General features: G+C 40.8%; 1 protein-coding gene across 2 annotated transcripts; it reads left to right on the top strand.

The window, feature by feature from the left end:
* The first annotated feature begins 1052 nt into the window (after window positions 1-1052).
* On the top strand, window positions 1053-16140 carry LOC119726714 (U3 small nucleolar RNA-interacting protein 2-like). 2 transcript variants are annotated; one of them, XM_038198520.1, is made up of 12 exons: window positions 1053-1216; window positions 5946-6061; window positions 6242-6363; window positions 7425-7492; window positions 8293-8461; window positions 10298-10515; window positions 11364-11464; window positions 12272-12406; window positions 13517-13579; window positions 13742-13923; window positions 14698-14780; window positions 15648-16140. In XM_038198520.1, exons 1-12 carry the CDS (start codon window positions 1160-1162, stop codon window positions 15804-15806), a joined length of 1473 nt encoding a protein of 490 aa, XP_038054448.1. In that variant the 5' UTR covers window positions 1053-1159; the 3' UTR covers window positions 15807-16140. The 2 variants fall into 2 exon arrangements, with proteins under 2 accessions (XP_038054448.1, XP_038054449.1); XM_038198521.1 differs by having other exon boundaries at window positions 14701-14780; window positions 15648-16139.
* The last annotated feature ends 799 nt before the right edge of the window (window positions 16141-16939 follow it).

Here is a 16939-nt window from a genome sequence, read left to right as displayed (position 1 = left end):
GCGCCGCCACCCTCTAGTGTCGTCCCACTTACCGATGATATCACATTTAACAAGTCCTCTTTCTACTGTCGCGCCACCACCCTCTAGTGTCGTCTTACTTACCGATGATCATCACATTTTAACAAGTCCTCTTTCTACTGTCGCGCCACCACCCTCTACTGTTGCCCCACTTACCGATGATCATCAAGTGGGGCGACACGAGAGGGTGGCGGCGCGACAGTAGAGAAAGAGGACTTGTTAAATGTGATATCATCGGTAAGTGGGACGACACTAGAGGTTGGCGGCGCGACAGTAGAGAAAGAGGACTTGTTAAATGTGATATCATCGGTAAGTGGGACCATGGAGGTAGGAAATGGTGGGACGACACTAGAGGGTGGCGGATTGTCCAGCAACATTTTGCAAAATTCAAAGATTGCCATGGCCGGCCAACTATAGATGGGCCCCACCCATAGCTAATGTCAAAGGTCCCAAGTAAAGTCGGACAGTATGTAACAGAGCTGTAGGGAATGTTTTATAGTCGTCGTACATCAATGTAAACTATAGTTGGGACCGCCAAATAAAAATATTGCGGTGGCCCAACTACAGATGGTCCCCACCCATAGATAATTTCATTGGTCCCAAGTAAAGTCAGATGTGTATTAGAGTTGTAGGGAATGTTTTATAATCGTACAACAATGTACACTATAGTTGGGACCGCAAAATAAAAAGATTGGAGTGGCCCAACTATAGATTCGCCCCATCAATAGCTAATTTCAGTGGTCCCCAGTAAAGTCAGACGTGTATCAGAGCTGTAGGGAACGTTTTACAGTTGTACATCAATGTAAACTATAGTTGGGACACCGCAAAATAAAAAGATCGGAGTGGCCCAACTATAGATGGGCCAGCCCAACAGTGGAACTTACAGTTGGGACCGTCCTAACTATAGTTGGGACAGGCCCAACTATAGTTGGGCCAGCCCAACTGTGGAACTACAGTTGGGACAGGCCCAACTATAGTTGGGACAGGCCCAACTATAGTTGGGACCAATGCGATAGTTGGGGCGTGACAGCGCCACCAATAGTTCGGTTGTCAGCGCGCACGTGGATATGTGTGCAACTTGTTTCAGTTCTCTCTCCCATCTTTATAGTTTTATTTGAGGGAATTCTTCGTTATTGCAGTCATGTCCTTCTTCATCAGAGGCGCACCATCTAAGAAAAAGAAACCCCTGGGCAAAAAGGTGAGAACCGCAAACAAAACTTCCACTCTCCCCACGAAATTTCTACGCACGTTGTAATCGTTCATGCATGGGCTACCTGTTCGATGTGTATTTCAGACACCTTGGTCTTAAGACTTGGCCACGCCGCTTTTTAGCTTTTAAGTTTTAGCCCCATAAATGTGGCCAATTTACTGGATTACCTCCCTAAATAAAAGCCACAGTTGGAACATGTACCCGAAAATGTAGAACTTTGTCAAGTTTTCATTTTATAGTTTCATGTTGTTTTTGTTGGATTTATCATGTTTATGACTTACTGCTTTATACGGTATCAGGTCAACTCGGACCCAAACCAAGTCGGACCCATGCCAAGTCGGACCCATGCCAACTCGGACCCACGCCAACTCGGACCCACTACCAACTCGGACCCACTACCAACTCGGACCCACGACCAACTCGGACTCACGACCAACTCGGACCCAAGCACGACCAACTCGGACCCAACAATGACTCAATCATTTTAGTTTCAGAGATTATAGTTATAGGTGATCTTAATGTTAGTGCTTATAAAGTGAAGATATTCTGTAATTACATTGGGCAGAATGGGGCTTTTAGTTTTGTTGTTTTCTTGTATTGCCGCTGTGTGGAGCGCTATTTTATGATGCGTACAGTAAATACTGTTGCTAAACACTCATTTTTAAACACTCATTCGTTTTTATATCTTATTTATTTTATTTAGTGACTTATGTTTACTTATATTTATTGAGTTAATGATGTTATGTTTGAAAGTGTTTATGTTTTAATGCCATACTTTCCAATTTTATTTTTCTATGAAGATCTGTTCTTAATTTGTATACTTGTTACGTTGAAGTTTGGATTAAAAATGTAATAATAGCTGTTAAATTTAGCAAGATGGTGTGAACGATGTCAATTAATATGTTTTAATGAAAATAAACAATTGGTTAAACTTTTAAAGCGCAATATGTTTTAATGAAAAACAAATGAAAATAATAAATAATTAATTACACTTCAAGTTAAAGTGCATTTCTAAATAGCATTTTAATGCGCTTAAAAATGTTATACTGCTGCAATACAGATATGAGATAATTTACCTTACAATTACAATGAAAATTTATACTAAACAGCATCACTGTAATAACAGATGAGAAGTGGACAAACTTTTTGAAATGAATGATTGAAAACGATTTCGAATGATTGAAAACGATGGGTCCGAGCTGGTCATGCATGGGTCCGAGTTGGTAGTGGGTCCGAGTTGGTCTTGGGTCCGAGTTGGTAGTGGGTCCGAGTTGGCATGGGTCCGAGTTGGTAGTGGGTCCGAGTTGGCATGGGTCCGAGTTGGCTTGGGTCCGAGTTGGTTTGGGTCCGAGTTGGATCGAAACCCTTTATACATGTTATATTGTAGCTGGGGGTCCTACTAAGTACTAAAGTGCGTCAACAAGCGTCAACACCGTTAAAAAAAACAAGTTTTTAAATAATTTTAACTTTAATTGATATGCAGAAAATGTTCTTTGTTGCTTTTTCTACCATATAAAGCTACTTTTAATGTTCAAAAGCATGTACAAAATTTGTTGATGCTCGTTGACGACCGTTGAGGCTTGTTGACGGTTGTTGACGCACTTTAGTAGGACCGGTAGCTGGAGTTACCTCAGCCCTAAATCATTGGGTTGTCATTTAGGGCTAGAGTAGCTGGAGTTACCCAGCCCTAAATTGTATTATTGGGTTGTCATTTCTGGCTGGAGGAAGTTTTTCACTTGAACCTGCAGCATTGGCAGGTCCTTCCAAAAACATTTGAAAATGTGCAATTTTGTCCCCGTAAGGCGTAACACACATGACACACTAATTTCAACTGGAACTCACCCAAATCTTGCCTGGCATAACCACTACACAGGACCTTGAAGTGAAAACGATCCACGATGAAGATTCAACCTATAATTGAAGTGAAAAAAGGAGGCATAACCGACAACTGTGCGGTCATGATGATGCCCGGAGCTAGATTTGTGCACAAACAAACTGCGTGTACAATTAAGGAATGGCAATGCGCGGTTGATTACCATGCACAGCGCGCGAACCAGTCGCTCTTGCTCTTGCTGTGGTACTGGAATGGCAGCCGAGGTTGGCCGGTTATCATACATTCATAGTGCAGTTATCGATCCACGATGAAGATTCAGCCTACAATTGCAGTGAAAAACGGAGGCACAACCGACAGCCGTGCGGCCATGATGATGACCAGAGTAGTCTTCGTGTACAAAGGAATGGCAGTGCGCGGTGAATTACCATGCACAGCGGGCGAACCAGTCACACTTGCCAACTGCACGGCGCGGCATGGCGCTGAAGCGCTCAACTGAAGGCCCTAAGTACTGGAAGTCCTTACATAAATCACTCCAGGGCATTCGTAGCCTTCCATTATTTAAATCCAAACTTAAATCGAATTTACTATCAAATTATAATACCGGTAGCTCAGATTAATCTTCTTACTGGGTTACTACTCTGTATTTCTTTTTTTCTGATCAGCAATATTATGCTTTTCCGTGTGTTATGTACAATTTAAAATTTATACGTTCAATTGTTTTTCAGACCGCCCTGAATCCTCCAAAATCCTTTTTGCAAATTGGAGGAATTTGCAGGATTGAGGTTACATGGCAAAAGTGCGTTGCTGATTTCGGAGTACGCACTGTGTCAAGGTCTTGGGCCGGACCTTGTGTTGTTTATGCTCAGCCGTGCATAAATTTAGTCCTTGATTATACTTGACATCCTCCGCACTGCTTCAGGATGTCACTGCCTCTGCCTCAGCCTATTGACAGACATAGCCGAAGGATTTTGCAGGATTCAGGCAGTGGTCATCCCTCCATGGACCATATTCAAGAAATAACAGAGGAATTTGCAGGATTGAGGCTATATGCTATTTTTCCATGAGGGCCAATTGGAGGATTTTGCAGGATTGAGGCTACATCCTAGCAAAAAGGCCTAGGGAGTTAGGGTTAAATGTTTATATTAATCCATGTTAGAGGGGATCCCTACTCGACAAGCTCTGCTTTTTGGAGATCCCCTTCCACCATCTCTAATTAGAAAATAATGCGCCAAAAGTGTATAAATATATATATTTTGTAAAACAAGCTCGAACTTTATAATACCCAAAACTACATGTATGTATTTATGCCATGTCACTTAATGAAATGAGATGTGGTAAAAATAATAAAGAATGAATGAATGAATGAATGAAACTGACGACTGTTTGTCAGCCAACTTCGGCTGCAGTTCTACCTCAGCCATGATTCGAGTGAAGCCTCATAGTTAGTGCAGCAGTAGTGCATAAAACAATAGTCGGGTGTGCGCTTCAGCGCCATGCCGCGCCGCGCCATGCAGTTGGCAAGTGTGACTGGTATGCGCGCTGTGCATGGTAATCGACCGCGCATTGCCATTCCTTTGTACACGAAGTTTGTTTGTGCACAAATCTACGCCCGGCATCATCATGGCCGCACGGCTGTTGGTTATGCTTCCTTTTTTCACTGCAATTGTAGGCTGAATCTTCATTGTGGATCGTTTTTTTTCTTCAAGGACCTGTGTAGTGGTTATGCCAGGCAAGGCTTGGGTGAGTCCAAGTTGGAATTATTGTGTTACGGGGGCAAAATGGCACATTTTCGATTTCATTTGTGTATCTGCTAGTCCAAGTTAATAACTTCCTCCAGCCCAAAATGACAACCCAATGATAAAATTTAGGGCTGAGGTAACTCCAGCTAGCTTTAGTGATAGTGATATCGGCAATCGTGTAGTTTAGGGCCCGGTTCCTACATTGTATAAGGGAACAAAATCCACTCTAAGATATTAGACCGACCAAACTAGTTTGTGACATTCTCAATAAACAGGTGTGTCACTCATAGATAGAGGGCAGGGTTTTGGTTTTTTGAGGCAAATTTGGGGATGAAATAATAATGACAGCGCGGCGACAACACGCAACCCAAAAATAAAGATGGCGATCATTGCGCGATGTACCGTGAGCACGCACGGCTCGCTGAATCGCAAGGCACAAACCGCGTAGGAAAATCATGATTTTTACCCCAAGAAACTGTTCAAAATTACGAAACGGGTGTCATTAAAATTGAGAAAAGTCTGCTTTAATTATAAAGGTGATTTTTGAGCAATAAAAAAACATTTTTGACCCAATTCGATCAAAACAACACAGGGGCCCTACACTACACGATCGCCGTGATATCTGATGCAATGTGTCACTGTCAAGACTGTCACTGTCAGGCAGTTTTACAACAGTTTTCGGGGAGAAATCTGATGGTTGTGTTGGGCAATGGGCTTGGATAAAAGGGAGTGTTGCTCAAAGACACTTTCATTTACAAAGTTGGTATCTTCTACTTTTGTACCTGGTTAATTCCAGCATTATGTAATGTCCAAGAAAGAGCTTTAATTAAAGAGCTCAGTGAATAAACCTGAAAATGTGTTCAAATCTTATACATCCATCACCTAGCAATGGTCAAGGAGATTACAGACTAGGAGTTTTGGATAATTCCTGTGATTCATTTGTTAGATATCATGGTTAATTGACTGTCACGGACAGTACACTGCCTTTCATAACGCTGGAATTGCTCACCTGATACTTTTCTCAGGTATAGTCATGCTGTCATGCATGGTGTCTCTACGACAAGTATAATATGCCTAAAGGTACAATTTGTGGAATGTTATTTTCACTTTCTAAAATAGAGCTTATTAATTATTTGTCCTAAAGGATTCCAATAATGGCAAGCCCAAGCGAGATATGAGCATTGCTGCCAGCAACAAGATTAGGAAAAAGAAGTCGAAACTGAGTGAAGAGATTGTCAGCGATTCTTCTGAAGATGAAATGTAAGTATTTTGTCAGCCAAGTACATACGTGTGTACTGTAAATTTTTGTCTACCAAAATAATGTGCCGTAGACATTGGCAAATCATAGTGAACATGGTGAAGGTGTGTTTTGTAAACAATACGACTCTGTATTCAAAACGTATAAATTTCTTATTTGATGACTAAAAATCTGAAACATAGTGAAACCCCAGCTAGCAAGAGGAAGTTGGAACCTTCGTCTTCCGAATCAGAGGAGGAGGAGACGGCTCAAGAAAAGCGGCTACGACTGACCAAGCAGTACTTGGCACAGCTTGAGGAAGAAGGTTGGTATCTGGGTAGAAGGCGTGTCTAGAAAAGGAGATGTGTCAAAAGGGAGCGTTTCAAGGAGGGGGATGTGTCTTTGAAGGGGCCTGTCTAGGAAATATGAGGCGTGTTCTGGAAGGGGGCATGTCTTAAAAGGGTATACGTAGAGACAGGGGGCATGTCAAGAAGGGGTTATTTCAAAGAGGGGTGTGTCTAGGAAGGAGGTGTGTCTTGGAAGTGGCAGGGTTGTCTTGGAAGGGGTGTGTAGAGACAGCTTTGTCAAGAAAAGTGTGCCAAGACGGCTACGTCAAGAAGGAGGTGTGTGTAGTAGGTGGAAGGGTGCCAGTAGTAAGGAGGTATGTCTTAATTGGAAGTAGGAGGGTTGTTTAGGAAGGGGGCATGTAAACACAGATATGTAAAGAAGGAGTTGTGTACAGAAGGGCGCGTGTTAGTAATGATGGAAGGAGGAGGCATGTCTAGGAGGGGGTGGGTAAAGACCAGGACATGTCAAGAAGGGGGTGTGTCAAGAAAGGGAAAGAGGTGTGTCTACAAAGGGGGTTTGTCATGGAGGAGGACCTGTGAAGAAGGGGCATCTCAAGAAAGGGGCATGTTTTAGGACGGAACATGTAAAGAAAGGGGCGTGTCTATATAGTTGGGGGAGGGGAATGCGAGGAAGGGGGCATATCTACAAATGTGTTCCTAAGACGGGACGTATCTAGAAAGGTTACAAATGTATCAAGTAAGGAGGGGAGTGTACAGAAAAGGGAAGGATGTGATACGAGGCTTTTGTAGAAACATGTAACAGGTCTAACGGGCTTCATTTGCAAAAATCGGGATTATTGATGGATGATTTTGGCAGGTGATGCAAATTCTGACAATAATTTTGCTTTTGAAATAGCATTACAGAAGACGCATACTGAGTTTTGGTCATGAATGAAATAATTTTTTTTTTTAATTTTGCAGGATAAAATAATTATCCTTATCAAGCAAAGTGTATTTGTTACTAGACAATTGCAAACAAGGTTGAAATATTTTGGGTCATACAAGCATTCCTTTTTTTTTTTGGTTTTTGTGACTCTAGAAAAAGACAATGAGGAGACCAAAGACATTGATAGAGATGCCATCTCACACAGGCTCCGGGAGGAGGTGGTAAGTATGCAAATTAAATGCAAATATTGTGCAAATTTCATGCATGTTTTATCCAATCAAACGTAAGATATTTTAATTGGACTTTACAGAATCCAAGAATAATACAAAAGTCAAAGTAAATAGGCCTGATGCTTTGTTATCTTAGGGGATGTTCATGATCTCGATAACAATGTGTAATAAATATTTTCACTAAAAAGTCTGACAAGAATGTCCATGTTATAAAATCACTTTGCCCCTTTTTTGTTATTTCAGGCCTGTTGTATCAGTGAAAGATGTGTTGTTGATTTCCTTTTGATTATTAAAAATGCATAGATTGCTAAATGCTAACCCTAACTCCCTCTAGAGGCATTTTCGCTGGGATGCAACCTCCATCCTGCAAAATCCTCCAACTGCCTCCATGTAAATATTGCATACAGCTTCAATCCTCCAAAATCATCCATTATTTCTTGAATGTGGTCCTTGGAGGGGTGACCACTGCCTCAATCCTGCCAAATCCCCGGCAATCACTGCCAATATGTTGATGCAGAGCCAGCGACATCCTGGAGCTGTGCGGAGGATTTCAAGTATAATCTAGGCCGAAACTCATGCATGACTGAGCATAAACATGTGGCCAAGACCTTGACACAGTGCATTCTCCAAAATCAGCAACACACTTTTGCCATATAGCCTCAATACTGCAAAATCCTCCATTTTGCAAAGAGCCTTTGGGAAGGTTACGGTTAACGACATGTGTATTGTAAATCTTTTCAAATTTGATAACTAATAACTTATACTGTATTTTCTTTTCTCCATGGTCCTAGCTTGAGCAGAGTGGTAAGCTTCAGAAGAAGGTGGCCCAAGATTATGACTTCCAAGCTACCCCCGAGATGGCCGTACTCAGAGGTCACCAGCTATCGGTAACCTGTCTGGTCATCTCGTCGGACAACAAACACGCATACAGTGGCTCAAAGGACTGCTCCATTATCAAATGTAAGTCGTATCCTTGCAACCGTTGATTAAAACCCTAACCCTCCTCAATCCCTCAAAATCCTCCTGCTGGTTTTGGGATGATTTTAGAGGATTGAGGATGAATGGCAAAGATGTATTGCTTTTTTGAGGAGGATGCATTACATCAAGCCAGAAGGCCATATCCTGCATTGGTTATGTTAAGCCATGCATAAATCAGCCAGGTTTTTTTCTTGTATTTCATCCACATTTCTTAATAATAATAATAATAATACTTATTACCCTGGATTGGACATTTGGGAGACATCCCAAAAGACTTGTGCACAAAAATTTTCAAACTTCAATGTGTCCTAACCCAATATTCCCTTGTCCTTTTTCTACGAATTACGGTATGCTTACCAATTAGACCACGAGCAACAAATATAACCTAATTGCAGCAATAAAATTGTGCCTCTAAAGGGGGGCTGTGACATTAGGGAGACATGAATAATGACAGATGTCTCCCACCGTTCGAAGAAATTACGATACCATGTCTCCCTAATGGTACCATTACACGTATAATACTAAGCATATTATGCCACTCTACAAAGATCACAGTGCCTCACAATAAATAGCAAACAGTTACAGAAAATTCGAAAGAAAAACGCCAATTCGCACTGCCTCAGACCATAGCAGTAATTGGCAGAGGATTTTGGAGGATTGAGGCAGTGGTCACTTGCCACAGACTAAATTCAAGAAATAATGGATGATTTTGGAGGATTGAGGCTGAATCCAATTGTATTCTTGGTGGCAATTGGAGGATTTTGCAGGATTGAGGTTGCATCCTAGCCAGAGGGCCTGGGGGTTAGGGTTAACCCAAAGCAGGCCTCACAGCAAAACCTTTACAACCTAAGAAACCTATATTTCAACTTGGGAGCCTAGGTTGTTTTTAAAGTAAATTATATAACCGATACAAATATAGGCATACATTTCAACAATGGCTTAAGCAAATTTTAAGAATCAGTTTGACCCACAGTTTAGTTATAATTCCAAAATTACCACATCAGCAATATAGGCCTACCTCTCTAAGGCCAAAAAAAAAATAAGTCGGTCTCTGGTCAGCGCGAACGTCGATTTTAATCATGCGCGTCGATCTTTTTTTTTCCAAAATGTTCCGCGGTAGCTCCAACAGCGCCCTCTATTTCCGCACCTCAATTTTTTGTACAAAAGAGCACCAAGGAATGGGAAATTGCACCAAGGCAAATGACCGAAAGCACCAAGGCAAATTATGGAGGACACCAATGTACATGAGGACACAAAAAAAGCAAAATAGTACCCCACCTTGTCTGTACAATCCAAGCTTGAAGAAAAGAAAAGAAAAAAAAAAAAAGAAGCCGAGTGGCCGCGTCAATTCCGGAACTTTGGTCTGACCAGAGACCGAATAGTTTTTTTTTTTGCCTAAGATATTTTAACAAGTGTTTCCGAATTTGAGATTATAAGCTCAAAGCTCCAAACAGAAGAAAATAGCTGTCCTGTAATCAAAAGTGAGATGGACGTGATTGTGAAAATTCCGTTGATTTTCAATAAAGTAAAGTATTTCAAATTAACTTTTTTATATTTGTATTTTATTTATTTATTTATAATTTTTTTTATATATTTTTGAGGATTGTGAAGGATTATTGAAACATTGTTACAAAATCGCCGTTACTATTAATTAGATAACCTTTATCAGCCAAAACCTTCAATATCAAACACATATTTTGCATGATTTGGATGGATTTGAAGCTGTACAAGCACTTGATTTTCCAAACCAGTGTTTTACTGAACAATGTTGAAATTTGGAGGATTACTTTGTTTACTGTGAATCCTTTTTCTTTTTAGGGAATCTTGAGTCATGTCGCAAGGAGTTTGTCATACCGGGGGGCAGAAAGGGGACCGAAGACACACACAAAGGCCATACGACCCACGTCCTAGCTCTAGCAATCTCCAGCGACAATAGTTTCCTAGCCTCTGGTTGCCGGAGTAAAATCATCCATGTATGGAACCCGGGGAACGGCGAGCTTTTACACACCTTCAGGGGCCACAGAGATGCTGTATCAGTGAGTAGAAGTCCTTTCGGACATTGGCTTTCCGAGAGGGAGGGACAGAGGAAAGGGGGGGGGGAAGGAAGGAACAGTGAGCTTTCACACACGTTCAGGGACCATAGAGATGCTGTGTCAGTGAGTAATACTCCTCTTGGACATTGGCTTTCTGGGGGGAGGAGGGGAAGTAATAGCAAGCTTTTACACCCGTTCAGGGGCCACAGAGATGCTGTATGAAGGCCAATTTACACATACGCCACTTTGCGACTTCGTAGCACGACAATGTTGTGCGTGTTTCAAAGTATGTACAATTCAATGAACGTGTTCTGATACGCAACTGTAAGTCATGCGTCTTATCACTTACTCATTTGTACGTATTTATAAAAATGACAATGTCGCGCATGTGTAAATTGGCCTTCAATTAATAGAAATCTTTTTGGACATTCACTTTTTTGGGGGAAGGGGAGGCAATTCAAGCTTCTACACATGTTCAGGGGCCACAGAGATGCAGAATCAGTTGAGTACAACTCCTTTTGGACGTTGATTTTCCATGGTTGGGAGATTTGATGGCAGGAGTTGAAGGCATTGGTTTGGCTTTTGGTTCATAAATTTGTATGAGGTACAATCATACATATTGCTAAAGAGAACAGTTTAAAGTACATGACAGCTGTGTTCATTGTGATCTGCTTTGTTACAATAAAGTGCATGTTGCTGAATTGTCATCAGTATTGACTCACAATCAAGCATTTTATCTCCCTTAAAACAAAGGTTCGGTTGACTTATTCCAGCTCGGCTGCATAACATAAAATCATCAACAATTCTTGTGGAAAATGCAGTTTTAACGTTTCTTTTTCTTTTCCCCTCAGGGTCTGTCATTTCGAAAAGGGACTCACACATTATACAGTGCCTCACACGACCGCTCCGTCAAAGTGTGGAATCTAGATGAAATGGCTTACGTGGAAACATTGTGAGTACTTAACATGTCTTGATTTATGTCATTATAATAATAAAGTGGTGCTCGCATAGCGCTTTATATCAAACTCCCAAAGTACGTCACAATTATAAATATGACTTCCGAGATAATCTGCAGCAGATTGAGATTAGCACCATCTGGTCTCTGCCCTCACATGTACCATTTACACCTATGTTCCTCAGTTAATAGAGGCAGTTGTAGTAAAGTGTCTTGCCAAAGAACACAAGTACATGTACCATACCTCCCCGTCAGGGTAAAAACTATGTACCATTGCACAAACTAAAACAAGTAGAGTGTTGTCTAGTGGTTAGGGTTTATGTTCAAATTCAGTTGCTAGGCATATGCTGTGTCCTTGGGCAAGCCACTTTACCTTATTTGCCACCCTCCACCTCCTGAATTCTTTGAACACTTTCCTAAGAATATCAACACTCTAAAGTGTTAAATTCTCCTGTTGAGACTGTACAAATACTTGTATGTCTCCTCAATTCAACACCTTAAATCAGGGACTTTTTGGCGTATTTGCTGAGCAGGGAAATTTTCTGAAGGTGGACAATATTTACTAAGCAAAAAAAGCTCACTAGTCCAAAATGTTATGTGATACGCATTGCTTGTGACTAGTGCTCAACTAATCATTTCTTAGCACTCAACATGCTTAGCAGACTATTTGACGTTTGACATCATTGCGACCATTTGACTCACTGGAATTGTAAACCGAAAAGGAATTGATTAATCAATTGGAAACGAAATTGAAAAACATTTGGCCCCTTAAAGCTGAAATCTTACGTTGTATACCGTTGACAGATTTGGACATCAGGACAGTATCATGGCCATTGACAGTCTGACCAGAGAGCGAGCAGTCACAGCAGGAGGGAGAGACAACACGCTACGTGTCTGGAAGATCATTGAAGAATCACAGCTCATCTATAACAGCCCAGGGTCAGTACTGATTTCTCACAGCTACTAAGCAGGAAAAATACTGCTTAGCAATTAATGGACTAAGCAGATATCGGCCGGGAACCAGTCGCAAGCGATAGACATTGCATGGCATTGTGGCTGGTAACCGTTTTCTTTTTTGCTAAGTAAATATTTTCTTTGCTTAGCAGGTTTATACGTTAAGCAGCTCCATAGTAAAAATGTCCCCTGATGGCCACGTTTTTTTCTCCTCTGTAGGACAGGGCTCGGTGTTTTTATCTGCAGCTTAACTTTCCCATGTTTAATTGAAGGGAAGACACTACCAGAGCCTAGGTGTCTTCCATTCACACAGCGTGATAAATATTCATGTTAGGGTGCGCGATGTGATTGGTTAAAATATGATGTATGCTGCAAAAAAAACAGGGCGACTTCAACTGTTTTTTTTTTTTATTTTAAGATCATAATTGTCCACCTAATATGTTTTGGGAGTCAACAGTTTCACATGAAAACAGATTAGTTTAACAGGGGTGAGATTTGTCAGGATTTTTTCCGATTTCTGGATTTTTTGTCGGGATTATTTCTGGATCTTTTGTCAGGTTTTTTCCTGATTTCTGGATTTTTAGGTCAGGATTTTTCTCGATTTCTGGATTATTTGTCCGAATTTTTGCTGATTTCTGAAACATTTTTTCAGGATTTTTTCCTGATTTCTGGATTTTATGTCAGGATTTTTTCCTGATTTCAGGATTTTTAAAGAACAATTTTGAAATCTTGAATTTCTGAGGTTTTACTGTATTAAAAAAGTGTTTTTACCTTTACAAGCTCATATGAAACAAAAGATATGGGTATCGTAAGGGGTGCCTTTAGTAAAACCCAAACATATATCATAGACCCTACGTTGCTCTGGGCCCTCGGCAACCCTCAAATCCTCTGCCGATTATCTTGCGGGTTTTTCCTTCCCCCCTCTCTCCTAATCTCACCCCTGGTTTAAGATCTCTGTATCTTGGTTCCTCCCAGAATTATGTGACCTTTGAACTCATGTTGGAGAGTCTATTCCTCAGAAAGTTAAGCTACACTTAACAGTTCGCATTTGGGATGAGCTGAAGTTTTTTCAAAATTCTCGTCCTATATTTCCAGGGGTTCTGTAGACTGCATAAAGCTCATCAACGAGGAACATTTTATCAGCGGAAGTGATGACGGGTAAGAATGTGGGTTTTTTTTTATCAAGTTTTGCTGTTCAAATTTTGCAGGTTCAGGTTTCATGTGTCTATGTTCCTTTCGTGTACAAAAAGTTTTTTGAAATAAAGGCCTCATTTTGAGGGGTTTTATTTCTTCGCTGCTTTAATATTTTGTCTATTACAGGTCCATTTCGTTATGGAGCGTTCTGAAGAAGAAGCCGGCTGCAGTGGTGAAGAATGCTCACTCCAAACGCTTTGACACCATCACCAACGGTCAGTCGCAGACGCAAAACACTGTCTATCCCAAGGAAGAGAACTGGATTTCATCTGTTGCTGCATTACAGAGTAGTGATTTGCTGGCTTCAGGTAACACAGAAAGCATTTTTTTGGTTGGCTATTTTTTGGAGGTCTTCGGTTCAGATCCCACTCTGGTCCAATTATTTAAGCACAGAAAATTGTTTAAAAATCTTGATTAAAAATGTTTGCCTAAAAAAACAGGGTTGCCACATAAAATGTCATGCACTGATCTACTGGCTTTAGGTAACAAAATTGGATCTTTTTTTATGTCAATTTTTCTACAGGTCCCAGGTTCAGTTCCAACTCCCCTCAATTACTTTGTGCAGCACCGAAATTGCTTGAGCACACAAAATATTTGCTTAGGGAAAAACAGGTTACCATACATTATATCTTGCACTGATCTACTGGTTCCAGGTAACGCAGAGTGGATCCTATTTATAATTTTTGTATTTTGGAGGTCCCAGGTTCAGTTCCCACTCCAGTCAATTCCATTGTTAAGCACAAAAAAATGGCTTAGCACAGAAAATAGTTGCTTAGGAAAAACAGTTTACCACATAAAATGTCACGCACTGATTTACTGGAAACAAAGAAGGAATCCTATTTGTTTATTGTCAATTTTCTGAAGGTCCAAGGTTCATGTCCCACTCCATTCAAACTGTTTGTTCAGCACGGAACTTTGTTAAGTATAGAAAATATTTGCCTTGGAGACAAACAGAATACCACATGAAATGCATACACTGACGTATAGCTTCAGGTAACACAGAAGGGATCCTACACTTCGGTACTCTATAAAACGGTTGTGTCAATTTGTAATTTAGACGGTTGTGTTTTTATTGTGACCAGCAGGTTCTAAAGATTCCAAGATCCGCCTTTGGCAGTGTTCGGACGGCTACCGGTCCTTACAGCCCCTTGCTAGCATAGACATTGTGAGTATTAAAGAAAATCCAACGAAAGACAGAATTGGGATGGCTTCAACAATATGTACTATTACACAGTGGTATTGGGGTCCTTCCCAAGACTTTTAACTCTCATTTTGCTAGGTCTGTCTCGCACTCTCAGTGTAAACTTCGCACTTGAGCTTGATTCAGGTAAAATTTGAATGTTTGCCTGGTGACTACAGCGGTAGGAGTAAGTTTGTGTGGTTCTGAAAAAGTACCGGTGGGAAACTTACTCTTATAAGCTTGAGTTGTTGAGTTTTGGAATCCAGTCTTGGCTGTCGAAAATAGACACTTGTTTATATTTTATGGACCTTTTATTTCTTGACGTCTGCCAGTTCTATTTCTGTGATGCCGCACACCCACTTGATAAGTTAGACTGTGAAAAACAATGAACCTTTAGTGTAACATTTGTGAGCAGAGTTTGGACTGGTTGCCATAAACGTATAAATGAAAACATTATTGTTTGGCTCATGAATATGGGAATTTGCATTTGTTTAAAAAACCCAAAAGGGCTAGATACACCCTCGCAAATGGCGATTCAGAGACGGACAGTGATAGTATAATCAAAGTACATGTCAAAAATTTTATTAAAACAAATCTATATTTTAAGGTCTTCATTTGCCTTTGTGTGTGAACTTTGTTTCAATGTTATTCTGCGCTAGTAAGCAGGAGGTCGTGGGTTCGAGTCCCACTCAAGTAGTTTTGCAAAAAAAAATTCTCACAATCACTCGGGACAACACTGAGTTATACATTGTTTATGAAAATATGTCGGCTAAGGGCAAAACCCAATGTTGAATTTACATCACTCTGACGCAGATTCAATCTTATGAATAATTGTTTTCCCTACTTGTGCAGGTCGGCTTTGTCAACGCGATGCAGTTTACCAGCGACGGTAGTCTACTTGTGGCCGGTGTGGGGCAGGAGCACCGACTAGGAAGATGGTGGCGGCTGAAAAATGCCAGGAATAGCATTGTCATCATTAAACTGAAGAAAAAAGCCGACGGGAAACAGTGACGGGCAACCAGGGGTTGTAGGAATCTTCAAGGCATATATGATCATTCGCTTTACTCATATTTTAGTTATTTCCAAAAATAACATCACTTCAAAATTTAATGAAGAATGTTGAAAACCTAACCTGATGAAGTTTCAGCTAAGCGGCTTTTACGCTTTTTGAGAAAACAGTGCAAAAATCATGCACAACGCGATTTCGTCCATAGCACTCTGTATGTATTTCCCAAAATCAGTCCATTGACTGATCATTGGAAATCGCCTACGTTTCTTGATTTCTTCTAAACAACAGCAAGCCAGATGAATAATTTCACAGGGTGTTTAGTACCAGTATAATCTTTAACCCAAGTAAGTTTTTCAACAATAATTCTGTAGGATATTTTTGTAAACTGCAAATGATCCTATGGCCTTTAATAACCCGACAAAAAAAACATTTGTAGGAAAACAGGAATTTCCTTGTTGGAAAAACGTGAAAAAAAAAAAAAGACTTCTTCAGGAAAACAATTAAAAAGGATTTGACTTTTGCACTAGTAAGCTAGGAATGTGGGGCGAGTCCCATCTGAGTTCGGCTGTGGATATTTGGGCACAATTGCAGAATACCCCGCCACTCAATCTATGCACCTCATAGCCGGCTACGGAGTCACGGTTGATTGCCCTCAATAAACCTTCTCAGCGCTACATGTACCTGTACGTACTTGGCCTATACACACGTCATGCCCCACTGCACTCCCACTCCGTATCCGCGTAGCCAGCAACAGGGTAGTTGGTTTGGACTCGGAATTTTTTCAGCAACTCCCATTCCTTTTGTAATGCTTCGTTATCAATCATTGTCAAGGGGACTCCCACTTAGTATCCGCGTAGCCGGCAACAGGGTAGTTGGTTTTAACTTGGCATTTTTTCAGTTGTTCTTTTCCAGTGATTCCAACTGCATAGCCAGAGATTTTAGTGGCGGGGTATTCTGCAATTACTCCGATATTCGTCCCACTAGATCTCGAAAAGCACTGAGGAAAGTGCATTAACATTGCCTAGGTAAAGAGCAAGTATGACAACAAAAATATGATATAAAAAATTTACAAACAGATGTAAAAGCATTTGCTGCATTTTTATTTTTGAAAATGCCAAAGAGACTTTTTGGAAAC

This window comes from Patiria miniata, unplaced genomic scaffold (genome assembly GCF_015706575.1).
Source record: "Patiria miniata isolate m_02_andy unplaced genomic scaffold, ASM1570657v1 HiC_scaffold_2, whole genome shotgun sequence".
Lineage (NCBI taxonomy): Eukaryota > Metazoa > Echinodermata > Asteroidea > Valvatida > Asterinidae > Patiria > Patiria miniata.
The sequence above is the reverse complement of the archived record's forward strand: the minus strand, read 5'-3'. Positions and strand labels throughout refer to the sequence as shown.